The sequence below is a fragment of the Topomyia yanbarensis genome, chromosome 2 (assembly GCF_030247195.1).
Source record: "Topomyia yanbarensis strain Yona2022 chromosome 2, ASM3024719v1, whole genome shotgun sequence".
In the NCBI taxonomy this organism is placed as follows: domain Eukaryota; kingdom Metazoa; phylum Arthropoda; class Insecta; order Diptera; family Culicidae; genus Topomyia; species Topomyia yanbarensis.
This window is the reverse complement of record NC_080671.1, coordinates 368045283-368064500: the sequence shown is the minus strand read 5'-3', so window position 1 is coordinate 368064500 and position 19218 is coordinate 368045283. Positions and strand designations below refer to the sequence as shown.

At 36.5% G+C, this 19218-nt stretch overlaps 1 protein-coding gene across 3 annotated transcripts in view; it reads left to right on the top strand.

The window, feature by feature from the left end:
- Positions 1 to 383: 383 nt before the first annotated feature.
- The window catches only part of LOC131684464 (fructose-bisphosphate aldolase), a 110278-nt gene continuing 91443 nt past the window's right edge, over positions 384 to 19218 (top strand). For 2 of the 3 annotated variants that reach the window (XM_058967372.1, XM_058967370.1), the window contains exons 1-2: positions 384 to 541; positions 12394 to 12553. In XM_058967372.1, the coding sequence (XP_058823355.1) occupies positions 12419 to 12553 (135 nt within the window). In that variant the 5' untranslated portion in view covers positions 384 to 541; positions 12394 to 12418. Of the gene's footprint in view, positions 542 to 609; positions 629 to 12393; positions 12554 to 19218 lie in introns of those variants that run through there. The other variant, XM_058967371.1, reaches the window with a different exon arrangement.

The following is a 19218-nucleotide window of genomic DNA, read 5'->3' as shown; positions in this document are numbered from 1 at the left end:
GTTAAATTACAAAATATTTTTTCTGCTTAGTTGTTAATTTTTTTTTTGCTAAATTAAGATAATGACCTTATTGAATTTTTAATCTCAAATGAACTAATGAACAAACCAAGAATTAGATTTTTTATATTTTCATCGAACGGTTTTCCGTGTATATTGAAGAACCCAAGAAGAACCTGTAATTTTAAATTGATTCGTGCTGAATTTTTTTCACACAAATCACCCGTCGTAGTAACCGCGCTCAAAGTTATTCGTTATTATCAATCAGATGTCACCCCACAACAATTGTAATGTACCCTATAGTAACCACAACCACAGTCACCGATGCGTTACCCTCCGGTGACAGGCGCGCGATGTGCTCGGTTCTCCTAAAGAGCTCGCCACTGGTCGTGTCAAGCGAGCGACCTTCATTCAACCTTTTGACGTCTCACTCTAGCTCAAAATTCTGCTCCCAGTCGTTCCGTTCGTTCAAACTGTGTGTGCACGCCTTCCAGTAAAGATCGAAAAGAAAACCGAATTTGCTCGTGTTTTTTGGTGAATTTTAGTGAGTTCAATTTTCTCATCCTGATATCCTAAGTCTAACGTCGAAGGTGGTGATTATTTTCGGAGATAGTTTTGCTGGTGATTAGCGGTAATTGGCACGTGTGGTTATTCAACAATAATTCGCAACTTTACGGCCGATGTCGTAATCTATCGAGTTTTTCTTTAGTGTGCGAAGATTCCACCATTGCATTGCGGCAAATGTGACTTCCAGTGATTTTCAGTAGTTGTTTTTTGCTAAGTAATTTTTGCGGGTGATTTTCGCATACCGTTCGAGAGATTTTCACTACATTGGAGTGACATTGCTGTAACCTTCAGTCGGAAAAATCACTTTCCTTTTCGAAGACCTCTGCTGGGTGGGGAAGCTGCATAGCAATTCCCTTCTTCACCTCCAGTCTAGAGAGTGGCATCGTTCTCAACCTTTCAATTGACCTTTGAAAATGTGTTATCGGCGGGGTGGTATAACTTTCGGCACGTTTTTGAAATCATTAAAGTATGGTTTTTTTCAATTATTCATATCTATTAATTCTAATAGTAATGAGATCTGGATTTTTTTTCTAAATCAATTGAAATGTCTATCAATGTCATATTTGCAAAATGGATTCTGCGCACTCAGAATCTTTTATCATTTCGAGACGTGCAAATATTTTTGAGCTACGTTAACGAAGAATGTCAAACATGGAGTTCCAAATAATATGAATTGATTTATTTAATACATGCTTATTACCTAATAGATTCGCATAACATAAGATAATGAAAGTGATTTTGTAAAATTTTCCACTGAAGTACATTTATTATCATTTCCGCATGGATCGCTTCTTTCGGGGAGTTTGAGACAAGAACATGCTGTCGGGCATTGGAAACAAGCCAAATTTCACTTTCTTCTCGAGATGCACAAAACAAATCTTGTCTTGATACGGTGGTTTCTAACAGCGCTCGCGGTATATACGGAAGATGGGGACGACCTTATCTGGGCTTAGGTCAAGTTCAAATGTTTGGTCTGACTACGTCACGGAAAACACAATGAACGTCGGTCGTACCGACGCGGTGCACAGAGTAAAAATCTTCGATCAACTCTATCAGCCGGTAGTTTAAGGTCAGGTTGGCATACTGTTTTTGTTTTTACGACTTACAAACAACGATGCGATAATCGGCGTTCGCTGTATTCAAATCGTGTTAGAGTTAGTGAACCTTGCTCTGGGCACTGCTGATAAGGACGGTTTAGGTACAGAAAAAAGGCCTCGATTGAAATTGTTCGGTAAAAGTTTCAAGGGCACACCTGTCGTTGAAATCTGCTGTTGCAAATATCATGGTGGTTCGAGTATGCATTGATCCGTCTACCCTATCAGTCGCTACTGCGCATATGCCGGTATTTTTCTTCTTTTTTGATTTTCTGTGTCGGTGGTTATAGGGTCACTGTGTGCTGACCTGAAAGTCACAGCAAGCGCATGGTCGTTCTTTTTTCGGGCTCAGACAACACGGGAGTTTTTTCCGCAGTTGGTTCTGTATTTTTAGATCATTTGTGTGGGTTCAATGGGAATTAATGGGTTTGCAGTCAAGAATTATTTTACAATTTACTCTTCAAAGGTTCTCACCTTATCAGCGGATTAAAGTTACAACGCATACTTTCGGTTGTAGCTTCTACCGCATGTTATGTAATCGAGTGGGTATTGGCGATGAAATTATGAATGAAACAAGAAAAGCTAGTGGCGTTTTCACTTTCTACGATAGTAGCACGCGACGTTTTTTGGCATCTTTACCAGGAATAAGGAATGCTTTTGCTTTTGTATTTCCTGAGTTGCTTTGTTTCGTTTGCAGGTGGTTTTTTGACTTTGCAGCATCATTGGAGACTATTTTTCAATAGGTCCCATCTACATTTACATACAAAAGGAGTAAAATGACCTCGAAGATCCATCAGTATGAAATGAAACTAACAATGATATTATAGTGAAATAGAGCGAAAGACATCTGTCTCAAAAGAGTTAGTTGTGGGATAAGCCGCTCAAAAAATTGTTTAAAAAATTGTATGAAATGAAATCCTATTTAAATATGGCACAGCGAATTATCCGGCGAATTACATAAATCATCCTAAACTTTTTGTACTTCATCAAACATAAGCTTAAAAGAATGTTTTCAAATTCTCTCTGTTTTTTATGTAATTGTTGTTAAAATACATACACCCATTGTAGATAGGACCTGTAGAAAAGATCGTTTTTAAAAACCATTGTAGATTGGACCTATAGATTGAACAATCTCCTAAAACAAATAATAAATAAAACTTTTGATTTTGACCGCATCGTTGGCTATTTGTTATCACTGTAGGTAACTATCACTGCAGTGTTATTTTTTCAAAGATTTTAAATATTTTGTGGTTAATAATCAAGCGAAGCACTCGAACTCAACTATCGTACTAATTGCTTGGTGGAGGCGTTTGTAATATTATGTATATAAACTGTACTTAAAGGTACAAAATTAAATAATTGGGGTATGAATATTCTACTTTTGAGGAAAAAGAGCCGTCAGAATGTAACCCTCTTGGTCTGGATCTTTCATAGTCGGAATTCGTTATGAGCTTCACTACTTTGAAACAGGTTATTTTCACAATTTTAGTTTTCAAATCCTGAAAACAAGTTTATCACCAATCAAGTAATGAAGAATTGTTGATAAGCTGCCAGAATAAACAGTAGAACCTTGCGATGCCTGCAACCCTGTAATGATTTGGAACGTTTGTCGAGTTTTGACCAGCAGAGAAATTTTTTTGTATGGCTCTATGGAATCCCAGTAAAATTTCCTTGAAAGATGCTTCCGCAGGTTCCACTACGATCGGAATTGTTCATAATACCCCACACCTAGGAGTTTCCACAAGAGAACACGGAAAAAATTATTCTCATAACCGTGAATAAAGTGCCATGAATTTTGGAACAATCTCGATTTAGATTACAAAAACAAGACCATGAATAAAAAGCAAGTGTTTTATAACTATGTATGTTCAATTTCGCTTCAGTAGCGCACATTTTTTAGTAGAGATATTTGTTTTTGTTTTGTGAACTTCAGTTACGGTCTCCGCCATGCCATCACCAAATCGATTTTCTGTAAGTGAACTTGTTCACAACTTTATGAAAATTATTCATGAAACCAAAAGTTGACTCGTGATTTTATTCACATACTTAGGTACATTATTCAGAGTCCGATTAGGCGACATGAACTGATGCATGATTTATTAATCTTGAACATGAATATATTTCCACGTGAACCATTTCAAGAAACTCGGAAAATTATTCATGAATCCTTTCCATTATCGTGAACTAGTTCATGATTCCTAATCTATCAGTCACGATTTAATATCCGTGCTCGTGAAATGGTTCACAAAATCACAAAATGTTGTTCAAGGATTCGGTTCATAATTTTAGTACACGATCAACGATCTATGTTAAGTGCTTGTGATATTTAGAATGTAATCGTTTTCAATTTCATGCAACTCGGCACATGGTCATGAAATTTTATTTTTTTATTGCACACAATTTGGGTTTTTTGAAATATCATATAGTTATGGCCAGCTTCTAGTGATTAGGATTAGATGTGAGCTGTAGATATAAGAAAACTATTAGAACCTCGAATATCGTTATTCGTTTGATAAGGTGATGTCCGAACAGAATACGAAAACTGCGCTGAATTTAGAGGCGCAAATTGCGTTCGTGGGAAATTTAAAAAAAACAAGATGCCTCGAATCGGTCACACTATTATGATCCAGTTCATATTGTCACGTTACTCCGAGTTGAAAATCCGATACAGTGAGGACCCTATTTTGTCTACCCTGTTTTTATCAGCTTTTCAACCCGATTTTGTAAGCCTCATATGAAAATATGTTTGATGAGGTTGAGCAGACGATTCAAACAAATTCGAGTGGAGCCTTTCTTGAGCGTATTTTTCTTGTCTTTGAGATGCCAAAAATGCGAAAATTGAATTTTTTTTTCAATTTTGCTCTTAAAGACCCCTTCAAGGGAAATTTATACCAAATAAACAGAAAGAGTTATAAGACTTTGTTTATGTACTATAGAACCACATTTTAACATCTTCGGTTTATTAAAATGAATGTAGAAATACGTTACGATTTTGCCAAAACCCCCATTTTGTCAGCCGAAAATAAACCAAGGGACTGATAAAAACTAGTCTGCTCTATAGCAATTAAACATGAACCTGAGTCACACTACTCTACGTGTCAGATTCGAAAGTGAGCTTAAGAAAGAAATAACACGATAACGTGCATATAAAATACGAAATACTAGTGACTAAGATCTTTAATCATGAATACAAATCACTACTTGCGACTAAAACATCACTTTAACGTGAATAGAAATTACGGAAGTCGTGACTAAGGGTAGCATAAATTACACTACCCTGCCACAAAAATCCGATACAAACCCCGTGAATTTAATATCACGATCACGTTACCATAAATTACGAAAATCGTAACAATGGCTCTGAAATCCTGAACATAAATCGCGCTACCCTTCCAGAAAAATTCGATAGTAGACTGATGAATAAAATATCACGGTAATGTGATGATCGCGATAAAACTCCTGAAATCATGAGCATCGGTTCATTTAGTTGATATATTTCATACAAAATTACAAACCAGTGTATCCCCAAATTATGAACGCGAAATATAATAAAAATTAAACATGTCCATGGCATAACAACAGTATATTTTTGGCGCGAACTAGTTTTTTTTTTAAAACACAAACATTTTTATGATAATTAAGTTTATTATCCATAATATCAAGAGCTCGGTCAAGATTTTCGTAAATCATCCAGTTCACGAAATCGTGATTTTTTCTTCATGAATTTATGAACGGTCTTTTTTCGTAAAATGTTCGTTTTATCTTTTCTGAATAGACTATATAGATAGGGTGACCAAAAGTCCCACGACATGTACTGATTTTTACTGTCTGAAGTTCGAGAATAACGCTTGATTTGTCCTAGGTTTCTCCTCAAAGCAAAAACAAATATTTCGCTGTGATTTTGCATCCCGCTCGGCCAAGTGTCTATCATAACTTAAGGGGTTATATACATAGTTGAAACTCAAAAATCGGAAAAAAAATTATTGAATATTCCTAAAGTACGTGCTTTTGAAAGTATCTGTGCGAAATTTCATCCAGATCGGAGCACTAGATTTCAAATTACAACCATTTGCAGTGAGCTGGTTCTTCCACGAATGTAGTAAACACAACTTTAAACGCAATTATCTCGGAATGAAATTTTTTGAAAAGTACCGTTGCGGTGAACGTGATATCTTAAAAACTATTCATCATAATTTTTTTGCATTGTTTGTATTTACATTCTTGTGTACTTGAACGGTTCTTTTTTCATCAAAAAATTTTCGATTCTTCACAATACATTTTTGGTCCAAATTTGGATCACCAAAAAACTTAATTTGTTTTTTTTTGCAAGAAAAAAATATTCTATTGGGAAACCAATCCATTCAAGTACACCAAAATACATTTTTCTTAAATAATCTTTTTAGGTTTTGGATTTCAGTTGAGCGGTTCGGCTTGGAGCGTGTTCACCGCAAACCTCTTCCAAAAAATACGCTTCGGGGGATGGGCCAACTCCTACAACCTTGAATATTTTTTTTTAATTCAACTTGGTTTTTCTCCTTTCGATAGTATTACCAACGAACTGTCTTTTGCTTTTTCAAAAAAAAAAATTGCATAAAACACTTAAAAAATCACGAACTTAGCTTACTTTCTTGCCACAACTTTGTATATAACCCCTTAAAGCCTGACCGTTTCAGTCTAGTTTCAGTGACGTTTCCACATGGCTGACAAATACCGGAATGACAAAAAAGTTCACCTACTTTCGCACAAATTCCCATTTTTGAGAGTATATTACTGAAGTGTGGACGGATAGTCAAAACTATCGTGGTGAATCGCTAACAAAAATGGCAAGGTCTGTTGTATTTTGTTACCTTAAAAAATCGCCCAAGCTATACATCTGTCAGAGGTTGAGAGCATACAGAAGTCCATCCAAATTGTGCTGTCAGTACTCTTATATACTTTTGTCAGCTACGGCGGTCAGATTATCCGTATCGATTTACCCGAATTTTGTAATGTTGACTTTGTAGACGTCAAATTTAAAAGATGGATTATTTTGAAAATATGCTACATGTTTTCTTTTGCTGCCGAACACCTGATGGAACCTCCGCCACGCACGTTCGAGCAGGATCTAATGTCAAGTTGATTTCGCATTGTTCACGGATGGGGAAGGGCGAAAATACCTTAGCAATAGTCATAGTTTTTTACTTACCTAATATGGTCGCCATATAAATGCGGCATCTTACTCAACAAAACTGTTAAGTAATAAAACCAAGAGCTTTCTCTTCAACATCATATCTAACAGTGAGAAACTCTCTTTATTTACTTGCTCTTTTGTTATTTACTCGATCGCTTTAACATTTATTCTTCAACTATTTGTTCAAAATGGTAGTCAAAACCCTCTTAAGACATGTTGTGACATTCCACTAAGTCGCTCAAAAAGTTTTGATGTTTGAAAAATTGTGGTCAAAACCGCCGTCTTTCGATCTGCAATATAAAATTTGATGATAGTGCTATAGTGATTCCGCAAAGCTTGAAAGAAAAAGTAAACAAAGAGAGTCTCTCTTTGGTAGAGATGACGCTTTAAAAAAAGCTCATTAAATATTACATTGCGTTACCCTCATATTTTTTACGTTGGGATCTGTCACTAACGATGGAAAAGGTTTTGATTCGATGGAATTTATAGAAAAAACTACTAGAAAACGTTGCGCGAAATAAAGATTAATCTAAATAATGTCAACAAAACGCTTGTTCAACATATTGGACGGTTACAAAAATTTTTATTACTTTATTAAATTTATTTTTTTCATATCGGACATTTTGATTTCTGTTTATTATTCAGTCGAATATGTACATAATTTAATATGTAATAGAATCATTATATTATAAGTTGTGAGCAAACTGAGGCCCCAACTAAAAATTATTGATTTTGTTAGCGACGAGAGTATGAAATAATTTTGAGCGGCCCAAAATCAGCATCCACTATACTGAAAATCTTACTTTGTATGACGGATTAGAAAGAGAAGCAAGCAGATTTATTATGAATAGGGTGGGTGCTCCTATAGTTGAGGTGTACCAATATTTGCAGTAGTGGGTTATACGCCTAACTAAGGTACCAACCATCAACAATTTTTTTTATCGATTCATCGCACTAAAATAATGCGACAATAAAACTGTTATCCTTGAAATTTGCTCAAATAACTATTGAAATTTTGAGCTCCCTTGCACGCATAGTTGATAAAGTGTACCTATAGTTGCAAGTCCTATAAGAAATTGGGATTTGCAACAATAGGAACCGAAATTATCGATTGCGCAACTATTGGTATATGTGTTTCTATAGTGGCACAAGCGGTTTTGAATACATAAATTGGTTATTAAACCATCTATATATTGTTCCTATGAAGTAGTGATTGAAAGCTTTTGTTTAATTTATTAACATTGCCCATAGGTCTATTCATCGATTTTTTAGCAAAAGTTTTCCTTAAGTATGCGACTATTGGTACATCCACCCTAGATAAAATAATGGCAAGAAAGAATGCACTTATTTCATTCAGAAAAATAGAAGGTCCTAAAGACGTAGGATTGAAGAAGAGTATTGGTTTTGTCGCTTCTTACGACATGGGAACCCAGTGAATCAATTCTTGGCTCCTGTCACCAGATGCCTCATGACTTCTAGGTTGGGTTTGTTAGGAACAAATTAATAGTGGATATCACTTCTTTCTTCCTAGATGTAGAGCCGGTCTTTTACATTTTTGACCCTCATTCTAACTACTTGCAATAGATTATGTGGATGGTTCTACATAAAAAATACTACTTTTTATCAGGCGCATTCAGCCTACTTTCAAGGAGAAGATCCATGTTTCACAAACTTTAGGGTCAAGTTCAACAGTAAACGCAAAAAGCCCCGAAAAAAACTATTATGAATATCAGCAATTGATTTAGCTTGAGCTTGACATACTTTTTGTTAAGCTTTACTTGTTTTAGATACTTTTTCACTGTGCGGTGTCTGATAATGTGGCTAAATTTTAATTGGCGCAAGGTTCTACTGTATCGATTTTGTTGGCAAAAAAGAAATGAAAGCAGTGAAATTGAAATACGGATAAGTATTCTAGAGCGAATCTGTTATAATCTTAGAACGGAAATTAGTCCTGTCAATAAGCAAGTGTCGGATTCTGATGACATAAAGTCGAAATACAATTTCCGTAACAAATTTTATCCCAGAATCTGAAGCTAATTATGGTGCCCATAGAAGCATAGGCATCCCATATGGATTTTTGTCGAAAATGAGTTATCTGTTGGATTATATTCTGTATCACCACTGAATGCACAAATAAGATTACCAGGTTTGTTAAGAAAATATCGAAAAAATGCCAAAACATGGTTGTCCCACCCGCAAGGGTCAATGAAAATGTAAATCTTGAACAGCGTTTTTCTCGGCTTGCTGTTTTTCCATATGGGACTCTTAAGCTTTTATGGACAGTATAATACTACGTTCACACTACGAGTTAAAACGTGTTTTAACGCTATCTTGATGACATTTTTCTTGTTGCTAATTGTTATAACATGTTTTAACTCTGTAGTGTGAACATGGTATAACACTGTTCGACAAAAAACCAACTTGCGTTATTTGCCGAGGTAGAAGGAAAATGACTAAGATTATTTGTATTTTCAAATAAAAAATAGCCACCCAGCAAGATTGAAAATTAAGAGGGGTATGGTGTATATCTAAATGCTGGAATGAACTGCGTAATTACATTTTGTAAACATGATCTTCTTCTCAAGATATGATCTTTTAAGGCCGAGGAAATTAAAAAAATCGCAGTTTTTTACTCTAGAGGATTGATAGAAGTTTTACAACATAAGAGAGCGCATATTTTGAAAAACAATTTTGGTAATTAATCCTCCTATACTTATGAGAAATTACAAAAAAACTAATTTGAGATTAGATGTCTTCAGCAAAGTTATTGAGAATGCTATTCCAAATAACTTTGTTGAAAACTTGAGAGTTCTATATATTCAAGGTATCGAGATATATAAGGTTATTCAGAAAAAAAGCTACTTAAGCAAATTGTGCTAATCTTACTATTTATGACAACTCTTACATACGTTTGACCTTCTGCAAAGCTGTTTAGATCGCAAAATTCATATTTTCTTTCTTCATTGAAACTTACAATACAAAATTTATGTTTATTAAAATTGGGTTTGAAAAAATACAGTAAATATTGTTTTATATCTCAATATACTGTATATATACAATATTCATATCTTCAACGAAGTTGATTCAAATATCACTGTGAACTGCTGAAGACACCAAGTATCTAAAAAGTTATTTTGGAGAAGTAATTTTCCATCACTAATAATAATCACCAATATAATCATCAAAATTACTGTTTCAAATGCGTTGTATTTTGACATCAAACTTCCTCTAAAATAAACAACTCTCAAAGTGGACGGTTGTGAAATGATGAGGTCTTTAGAAGAAACTGTTTTTGAACATTTATTTCAGTATTCTGACTTTAAAAGTGTATAGCTTGAAAACAAGACCTTATATACAAAATCTAATTATGCCATCCAATTTAGTACTCAAATCTGCGCTATAAAAAGCTATATAGTTCTCTTTCTATAAAAAATCCTAATTTTTCTGAATTTTTTTAATGCCGCTAGGTGGCTATTTTCAGAGTGCACAAAAATTTTCGAATTCTCATAAAACTCGATCCTTACATACAAGAGGAAAAGAGAAAAAGCAATTTTTTGTCATCCATCTGCTTTCATAAAAGTGATATGCGATTTCAACACAGAGAAGTTATTTTTTGTCATTTGTATCATTTGATTCCGTTCTTCGTGGCCCTAGCTCAAGCCACGTTTTGTACTCAGACTACGCTATGTACCTACGATAGATTGCCACACTGCTCAGAAAATGATAAGGGGGAGTGGGAAGTTGTGAGCCAGATTTTGTTTTCGATACACAATTACCAGGAGTGGCAGTAGGCGTCTCAATACAGCAACATACATAAATTTTTTTTTTAATTCAACACTGAAAAGAAAATTATGTAATTTTACTGAACTGTATAAAATCAGCATTTTTAATTTTGATGAATTCTGTTCAAAAGTATAATTTTGTTTCCTATGCTTTAACAAACACTAATTGTTACTTAAAATTCTGGCCATTTATTATTACAGTATTGTCCCAATTTTATCAGCTCCCGATTTTTTTAGTTACGGATTCTATGTGTTCTCTAAATCGATTATCTATTCTTTCTATATATAAATGTCAATGTTTGTATGTATATGATTTATGGACTCCCAAACGACTTAACTTATTGCCGTCAAAATGTATACATAGTAGGCATTCGTTATGGAGCGTGTTTGGGTGCTATTGGTTTGGGATTTTCTGCTCGCCAGATGGCGCCTCGGAACAAATTGTTTTTTCCTCCTATTTCGTTGAAAGTCGCATCAACGCGCGATGGGTATTAGCTAGTTCATTATAAACCAAAAAATAAGTGCATCGAAGACGTAAAATGTGCTAGTTATTCACTTTGGATTGGCGGTGTATATTAGTACTATTGACTAAAAATGCAACAATGCAATGAGTTCATGAGTATTCGGCGATTCTCACTGGTTCTTCTCAGTCTGTTTTGAAATGGATTATAATGTTTACTGTTTCTATGATTTCTATAGCGGAATATGTTTCCAATATAGGCCAGTTTTAGACCCGACCACTTAAAAATCGCCAGCAATAACAAGATTACAATATATTTTCGGTTTAAAAAAACTTGGTTTAGCAAAATATTGTAAAATATCTCATAACAATTTCGTAGTTGATGTAATGTTACGCAATTTTTCATTCTAAATATTTCGATTATTCGACGCGGGAAATTACACTATCACAAATCCACTCCAAGATTTACTAATCAAATTTAAAACTTCGGTTGGCAACTACTATCAACATTTCAACTTCAAAAATGGAACCTTATCACCTAAAAGAGCAACTAGTCGACAAACAAGTCTAGCAAGCGAAAAAACACACCTCCGGGTTCAATATGTTAATTAGTTCTTCGTTGTGCTACAAAACGCAATCGGCGAAACTGGTTCCCCGGTCTGTTATGTTCTAGACTTCATTTCGTCTTATCTTTCGCTTGGTATACCACACGACGCTGTTTGTGTGCGATAGCAGTTATTTGGCAAGAATTTTTAATCAAATGAAACTAGTTTGTTGACCAATTGGTAGTAGGTTTAGTGATACGAAAACAAGCCGTGCGTATTCAGATGATTGGTGGTTTGATTGTATGTGAGATACGACACCAACGACACGTCACAATTCAAATCGCTCGCGGGTTATACCTACGTCGCTAGTTGCGACACTGTTCTGATATGCATCGTCATCGTGATCACACAACAGTGCAGTGATGTAGCGGTTGTGAAATGTTTCATGAAACTTTTTTCATACCAAAACGATGACGTCGGTGCCTACGCATGTGCGCAGTTGTGCACGCGGTGGTTCGCGCGCTACAAAAATAAACCGTGAAGTGAGTCGCGTCAGACTACAGTTCGGTTTGTTGCGTCAGCATTGGCAAACGACTGTTACGAGGGGTTATCGTTTGTTTTCTAGTCGAGACTCGCTCTTTGTCGATTGCCCTCGTGCAACCAGTGCAGAGCTACATCTGTTAGTAATCACCACGAACCGTTTCTTTAGGCTAGGCGAATTGAGATAAGTTTTAAATAGCACGAAATTAATCGAATTCATTTTTCGTTTGCATTTTAGAAGTTCAAATCTCAAACAAATCAACATGACTACCTATTTCAACTACCCACCAAAGGACGTCCAGGAGGAGCTGGCTCGCATCGCCAAGGCTATCGTTGCCCCCGGAAAGGGTATTTTGGCTGCTGATGAGTCGACCGCTACCTGTGGCAAACGTTTCGCTGTAAGTACAGAAAATATTAGATCCATAATTACTGGTTGTATTAATATTTATTTCGAAAAGACGTGGTGACAGATTTGGTAGTTTCCCATTTTGTATTAAGAAGTCGTGTTGAAATAAAACAAAATGGAATTGATCAGATATCATTCTAAAAGGTAAATAATGATATGAAAGTATATCGATAAACATGATAATCTTTGGTTCGAGGTATTCTAACTATTTCTACAGAAAATACAAAAATACGTGAGCTTGTAATGGTAATGCGTCAGAGTTCACTTCGCATAGATTTTAAACAGTTATCAGCATATTAATAAGTGTTGTAGATTGATTTATTTCAAAACTCATTTGAAAAGATCTGGTTAGGTGTTTGAAAAGTGAAGCACAATTTGTTTAATAACTGTAATTATAGATGCATTTAATCCAGACATAAATACGGAAATAATTTTAAGAGTAATAAACCAAGCGAAATAAGATAAATGGAAGCAACTGGCATGGGCCACAAAAATTTTTTATAATGAAGGGGAATAAGGATTTTCTGATCTATTCTCTGTCGTAAAACTTCAAGAAAGGAGAATTGTTTAGTAGAAACGTGATTTACCTTTTTGGAATTCAGAAATTTGAAAATTTATACCCAGCTGTAATAATTTAAAGTTTGACACCTTATATCTGATCTCAGGTTCAAAGCTATTTCTTAAATTTTTAATGGAAAAATTTAGAATCAATGCATACAGTTTCTGGTATACATCTCTGACTAAATGAATCTTATACTCTTAAACATTAAAATATTGGATATCTATGGATTCGAACATATCCAAATTTAGAATAGTGAGCGGATTAAAAAAAAATGGAAAATTCGAAGTTTCATAAATCAAGCACAATTGAAAACAGTCGAACCGAATGAATTTTACGTTCGTATGTTTAAAAAAAGGAGTTTATCGAAAACATAATTAAAGTTATAAAAATGGTGTTCTGCGTTTGACTCTAGCATGTCTTCGGTAGCCTTCAAGTGAGAATATTTCTGAAAAACAATTTGGGGGCTGCATAAAAGTTTATTAGTATTTTATTTTAAACAAATTTGTGGAGCACGAGAAGCTTTCATCGAGATAGAAAATGATATTTGTAGACACACAACCAGTTTGTTTCAATATTACATTATATTACATTATAATCACTTATTTAATAAAAATGTGCATTTCATTGTTTTAAACAGTTTTCTGAAAGTTAAAAATGTTTCAAGTAGTCATACACACTTTAAACAAATTGACTATCATTAGCCTACGGTATTTTATATCCTAAAAATATGTAGCGATACTGTATTCAACAAAGTTGTATGAAATATAATGTTTGATAAATTTTCCAATGAAATTGAGCACCAAAATAAACTTTGTGGTTCATAGGTGGCTTACCGCTTACTTTTTTTTCTAAAAAAATTGCTTACTAAACTTGTTATTATATAGTGAAACTTCCTTAAAAATACTTGATTTACGAAGCTATTTGATTTTTTTATATAACCAAGTTTATTTAGGCCCAAATGCGGTAGCTTAACGAGGCCGATAATTCATTTTTAAGGTACATCGCACGTGTTAGTGGGGGAAGAGAAAGCCGTAATTAGGGGCGGCTTGCTCCCCTCTTATGTTAGTAAAGGAAAAAGGTAGGAAGTGGAATACATATTGTAAAATTTTGTAAAATTGACATTCTCGTTGGCTGGTTGATGATTGTGGGCGATATGCACACTTTATTGTAGTGGTTTCCATCCTGTAATCGCAGGGGCGAGGGGAGGGTCGATATTTCGGATGATTATTGGCTCTCCGATGCTGTAATGATGTTCTTGTGGAGTGTGTCATGATGCTCTGGATGGACGGTTATCAAGAAAGGTATGCATCGTAGACTCGTGAAGCGATGCCAAATTGTAGATACAGGGAGAGGCTGATGAACTTCTACTGAGAGGGGAAAATGTATTAAACTTGGATATCAATAGTTTTCAAAAAGATATAGATAAGAAAAGTATAGGGGTGGTCACGGCTTGCCAGGACGTCCCGAACTGAACATAGGGTGATCTACCTCGGGCCCGAAGGGAATCTATTAGTTGGAACCTGGCAACACGGTACTCTGCGCACAGCCAAACAACATGCTCGATGTCGTGATAGCCGTTCTCACAAGCACAATGATTACTGCCAGCAAGCCATATACGACGGAGATGCGCATCAAACGTGTAATGGTTGGACATGAGCCTTGACATCGTACGAATAAAGTCCAGGTTCACATCCAAGCCTTTAAACCAAGCATCCGTTTATACCTTCGGGATAATTGAATGTAGCCACCGTCCCAGGTGCCCATTGCTCCATGAAGTTGCCAACTTTCGAGCGTCCTCTGACGAGAGATACTGAAAAATTCATTGAAGCAAATTGGTCTTTCGTAAGTATCGCCTTCTAATGCGACCACCTTGGCTAGAGTCCGCCTTCTCATAGCCCGCCATAGAACAGTGTGACGGGACCCAAACCAAGGTAATCTGGTAAGATTTTTCAGATAAAGCAATCAGATATTCCCGTATTTCCCCAGGAAATGCAGGCTTCGCCGCACGGATGGCCTCAATGGAGCTGAGACTGCCCGAAACGATGAAGTAATGGTCTGCGGGCAGGGTGTCAATGATCCCGAGAGTATACTGAATGGCAGCTAATTCTGCGACGTAAATTGAAGCAGGATCATTGAGTTTGAATGAGGCAGCAAGATTTTCGTTGAAGATACCGAAGCCTGTGGACCCGTCGAGAATTGATCCGTCAGTGTAGAAAATTTTGCCGCAGTTAACCTGTTGGTATTTATTATACAAAATATTTGGGACCACTTGTGGGCGAATGTGATCCGGGATACCACAAATCTCTTCCTTCATGGATGTGTGTGTGTGTGTGTGTTAACCATCCTAACTCCCACTAGCTGGTAGTGATTTACAGAAAAAAGATGTTTGCATGTATTTTAACGTATCCATGCAAATAACTTGGTTCAAGGATTTAGGTAGGTGTTAGCTCAATTGACTTTCCGATTACCCATTTCGTGTACAGCGCCAGACCTGTTCCGAGGTCATCGTTCCATCAACCAGCCCCGCCTTACTCTAATGTTTGTATCAAATGGATTATAACATTACAATAAGACTTTCGATTCTTTACATGAGGTAAGAAATCGACGCGTATTTAGTGTATTTATTTGATTTTTGTATATATAAATTAGAATGTCTGTAGAAAAATATACCAGTTTTTCTATTTCCTTCCTCATCTCCTACTTACGCGAGTGACTGATACTTGCTTATCCATTTTTCGTCCCATTCCAAACCTTCTCCAGATATCCTCAAAATCTCCAGCTTCTTTCTCACGTATCAAACAGCCCAAGCAATCCTTTCTCACGTTTGCAAGTACAGCGCAATTTGTCAACAAAAGTATGCATGCAGCAGATACAGAAGACTCCACTGGCCACGCACGTGGTCCTGACCCGAAAAAGGTTTGAAAAATATCGGAAGAAAAAGAAAAACTAACCTGCAGGTTTCCGAATGTGGAACTAAGAAATTGGTGCGACACCTATCGGGCGATAGCTACGGGTGACGCGCTGATAATTTGGAATCGCCACTTTTTTCACCAAGTGACGCCGAAAAAAATTTCACTTTTTGGGAAAGATTTTTCACTAGGAAAAAACACTTTTTTGTGAGTTTTTGATCTCCACTATTATTATTTACGTTGTTAAAATACTTTTTTGTTCCCCGCATCGGGAATAGACGGCCCGTATTGCGGGACAAGCACTTTTGACACTAATGCTGTGTGGCTTTGAATCACTTTACGCCGGGATGAAAAACTCAAATAAACCCACTGAATTCCACTTCCGATTTAAGAAAACTGTTCACCGAGTCGTTCTTCGTATTTAAACACTTTTGTTTGATAATCCGTACCGAAAAACTACGATTTTGGACCGACTAGCGAGGAGCTCCAAAACAGTCGACCGATCGCGGCTAAGGTACACACTCCATCCAAATCTCTTCCTTCATGGATGTGTCGAAAAATACAGTTGGAGCTGAAGTATCTAAGAGATGAGCACGGGTAACGTTATATGAAGATGAATTAATGTTCTGCGCCATGTAATCGAAGTACAACGACATGAATCGGGTTTGAGAATTGAGCTCGACAAGCCTTTCGAATTTTTTTTTTATTTTGATTACAGAAGTTTTAACCTTAAGGTCATTCGCCTCTTCGGGTTAGAAAAATCTCTTATGAAAAATTTCTAACCCTATGTGCGGGGTCGGGACTCGAACCCAGGTGCGCTGCGTACAAGGCAATCGATTTACCAATACGCTACGCCCACCCCCTTTTCGAAATTTGAAATCACCAATGGGTTCAAAATATCGCGTCGAATAAGAAATCGATACGAGATGTCCCGAAATCGAATTTTAGTGGAAGGACGTCCGCCAGCACTTCGAAACTCATCGTATGGGTCGAGTGCATGCAACCCAAGGCAATACGCAAACAGCGATACTGGATTCTCTCTAGTTTGGTGAAATTTCCTTGAACCTATCAAAAACTAAATATATGCTGTTTCGTTCATCTAGAAGAGCTATAGGCGTGCATCTAGACCCAAGAATGGGACAATCTGTAATTTAGGAAACTAACTGCTTCAAATATTTAGGACTTCACTTAGACCCCACACTCTCTGGATTGAGCATGTAACATCTATAGAGAGAAAAGTTGCATCGCTATGTGGGGCTATGCGTAAAGTATGCTCTTTTGTTCCCCAGCATGTACTTCTAAAATTTTATTATGCGCACATCCACTCATTGCTGAACTACCTTGTATCTGTGTGGGGCCGTGCCAGTATCTCGAATTTGAAAAAGCTACAAACGCTTCAAAACAGATGTCTTAAAATTATTTATATAAAACCAATTATGTACCCTACTATTTTGTTATACAATAATAATGCCCATAACATTTTACCTTTGCTTGGGTTGACTAACTACCAAACAATAATATACATCCACAATGCTTTGCATAATACTATTGCTCATAATAATCTAGAATTTACAACAGGCATTCGAGCTCACAGCACTAGACAAGCCAATCATTTATTATACTCCAGAGTATCCACGAACCTTGCTCAAAGACGCATTTCTTTCATCGGACCTAAGTTATTCAACCAGCTTCCTACTGATTTAAAGCAAATAACATGTCGCACTCGTTTCCAAGCAAAATTGAAACTAATTTTAAAAAATAAAATAGGAGAATTTTTAATTTAAACTTCGTTCACCACCAATCGAGCTTATTCCTTTAGTTATAATTGGTTAACATTTTTTTAATAAAAACCATCGATAAATGCATTTTTTCTAGCAATAAGTAATAAATAAATTTAAATTATTATAAGCTTCCTGCAAAGCTACGATGGGACCCTTAAAAGGATTTTTTTCCGCTGGGTACTCGCCGTAGCTTCTTGTCAAATTTTGTGTTTTGTCGGACTCGTATTATTTTTTTTGTTCTCAGCGTTTCCGCGATTCGTAACTTTGTTTTGTTGTGCTGACCTTTTTTTGTACGATGAGAGCTGATGTGTCCACTACCAGGGGGCTCTGTTTGTGAGCTTTTTGGTGTGGGGGTAAGAGGCGGGCTATTAATAAAAAAAAGTATGCTCGCAATGGAGCGAAAGCAGAAACATCCATACTCCATCACTGATAATATCGTTGTTTGGTACAGCCTGATCAGGTCTCCTGGGTGGGCACCCCACCATGTTCCGGTTATTGTAGGGAGAAAGTTGATCCTTTGTTGGCACTTCTGTTTCAGATAGCTAATGTGACATCCCCAGGTTCCTTTAGAGTCGAACCAGACCCCGAGATATTTGAAAGTTAAAACCTGAGCAACAGCTTGACCCATTAATTGAAGCTTCCTTGAAAATACGACTAGCTCAGTTTTCTCCGTGGAGAACTCGATACCCAGCTGGAGGGCCCAAGCAGACAAATTGTCCAAGGTATCTTGCAATGGTCCTTGCAGATCGACGGCTTTGGGTCCTGTAATAGAGACCACACCGTCATCTGCAAGCTGCATTAGCGTGCAGGAATTGACAAGACATTCGTCAATGTCACTCACGTAAAAGTTATAGAGAAGGGGGCTTAGACATGAGCCCTGGGGAAGACCCATGTAGCTAATTCTTGATGTCGATAAATCACCATGCGAAAATTGCATATGTTTTTCAGACAGCAAGTTTAGCAAAAAGTAGTTTAGAGTCGGTGAAAGACCATGCTGGTGCAGCTTCTCAGAAAAAATTTTGATAGAAACTGAATCAGAAGCCCCCTTTATATCTAGGAAAACTGATGCCATCTGCTCTTTGCTAACATAAGCCATTTGAATTTCTGTTGAGAGCAACGCAAGACAATCGTTCGTCCCTTTGCCTTTGCGGAAACCAAATTGTGTATCTGACAGTAAGCCATTTGCTGCAACCCAATTATCGAGGCGAAACAAGATCATTTTCTCGAACAACTTTCGGATAAAGAACAGCATCGCAATCGGTCGATACGAATTGTGGTCGGAGGCTGGTTTTCCTGGTTTTTGAATGGCGATGACCTTCACTTGCCTCCAGTCATGAGGGACAATATTACCCTCAAGAAACTTATTAAATAAATTCAACAAGCGTCTCTTGGCAGAGTCTGGCAG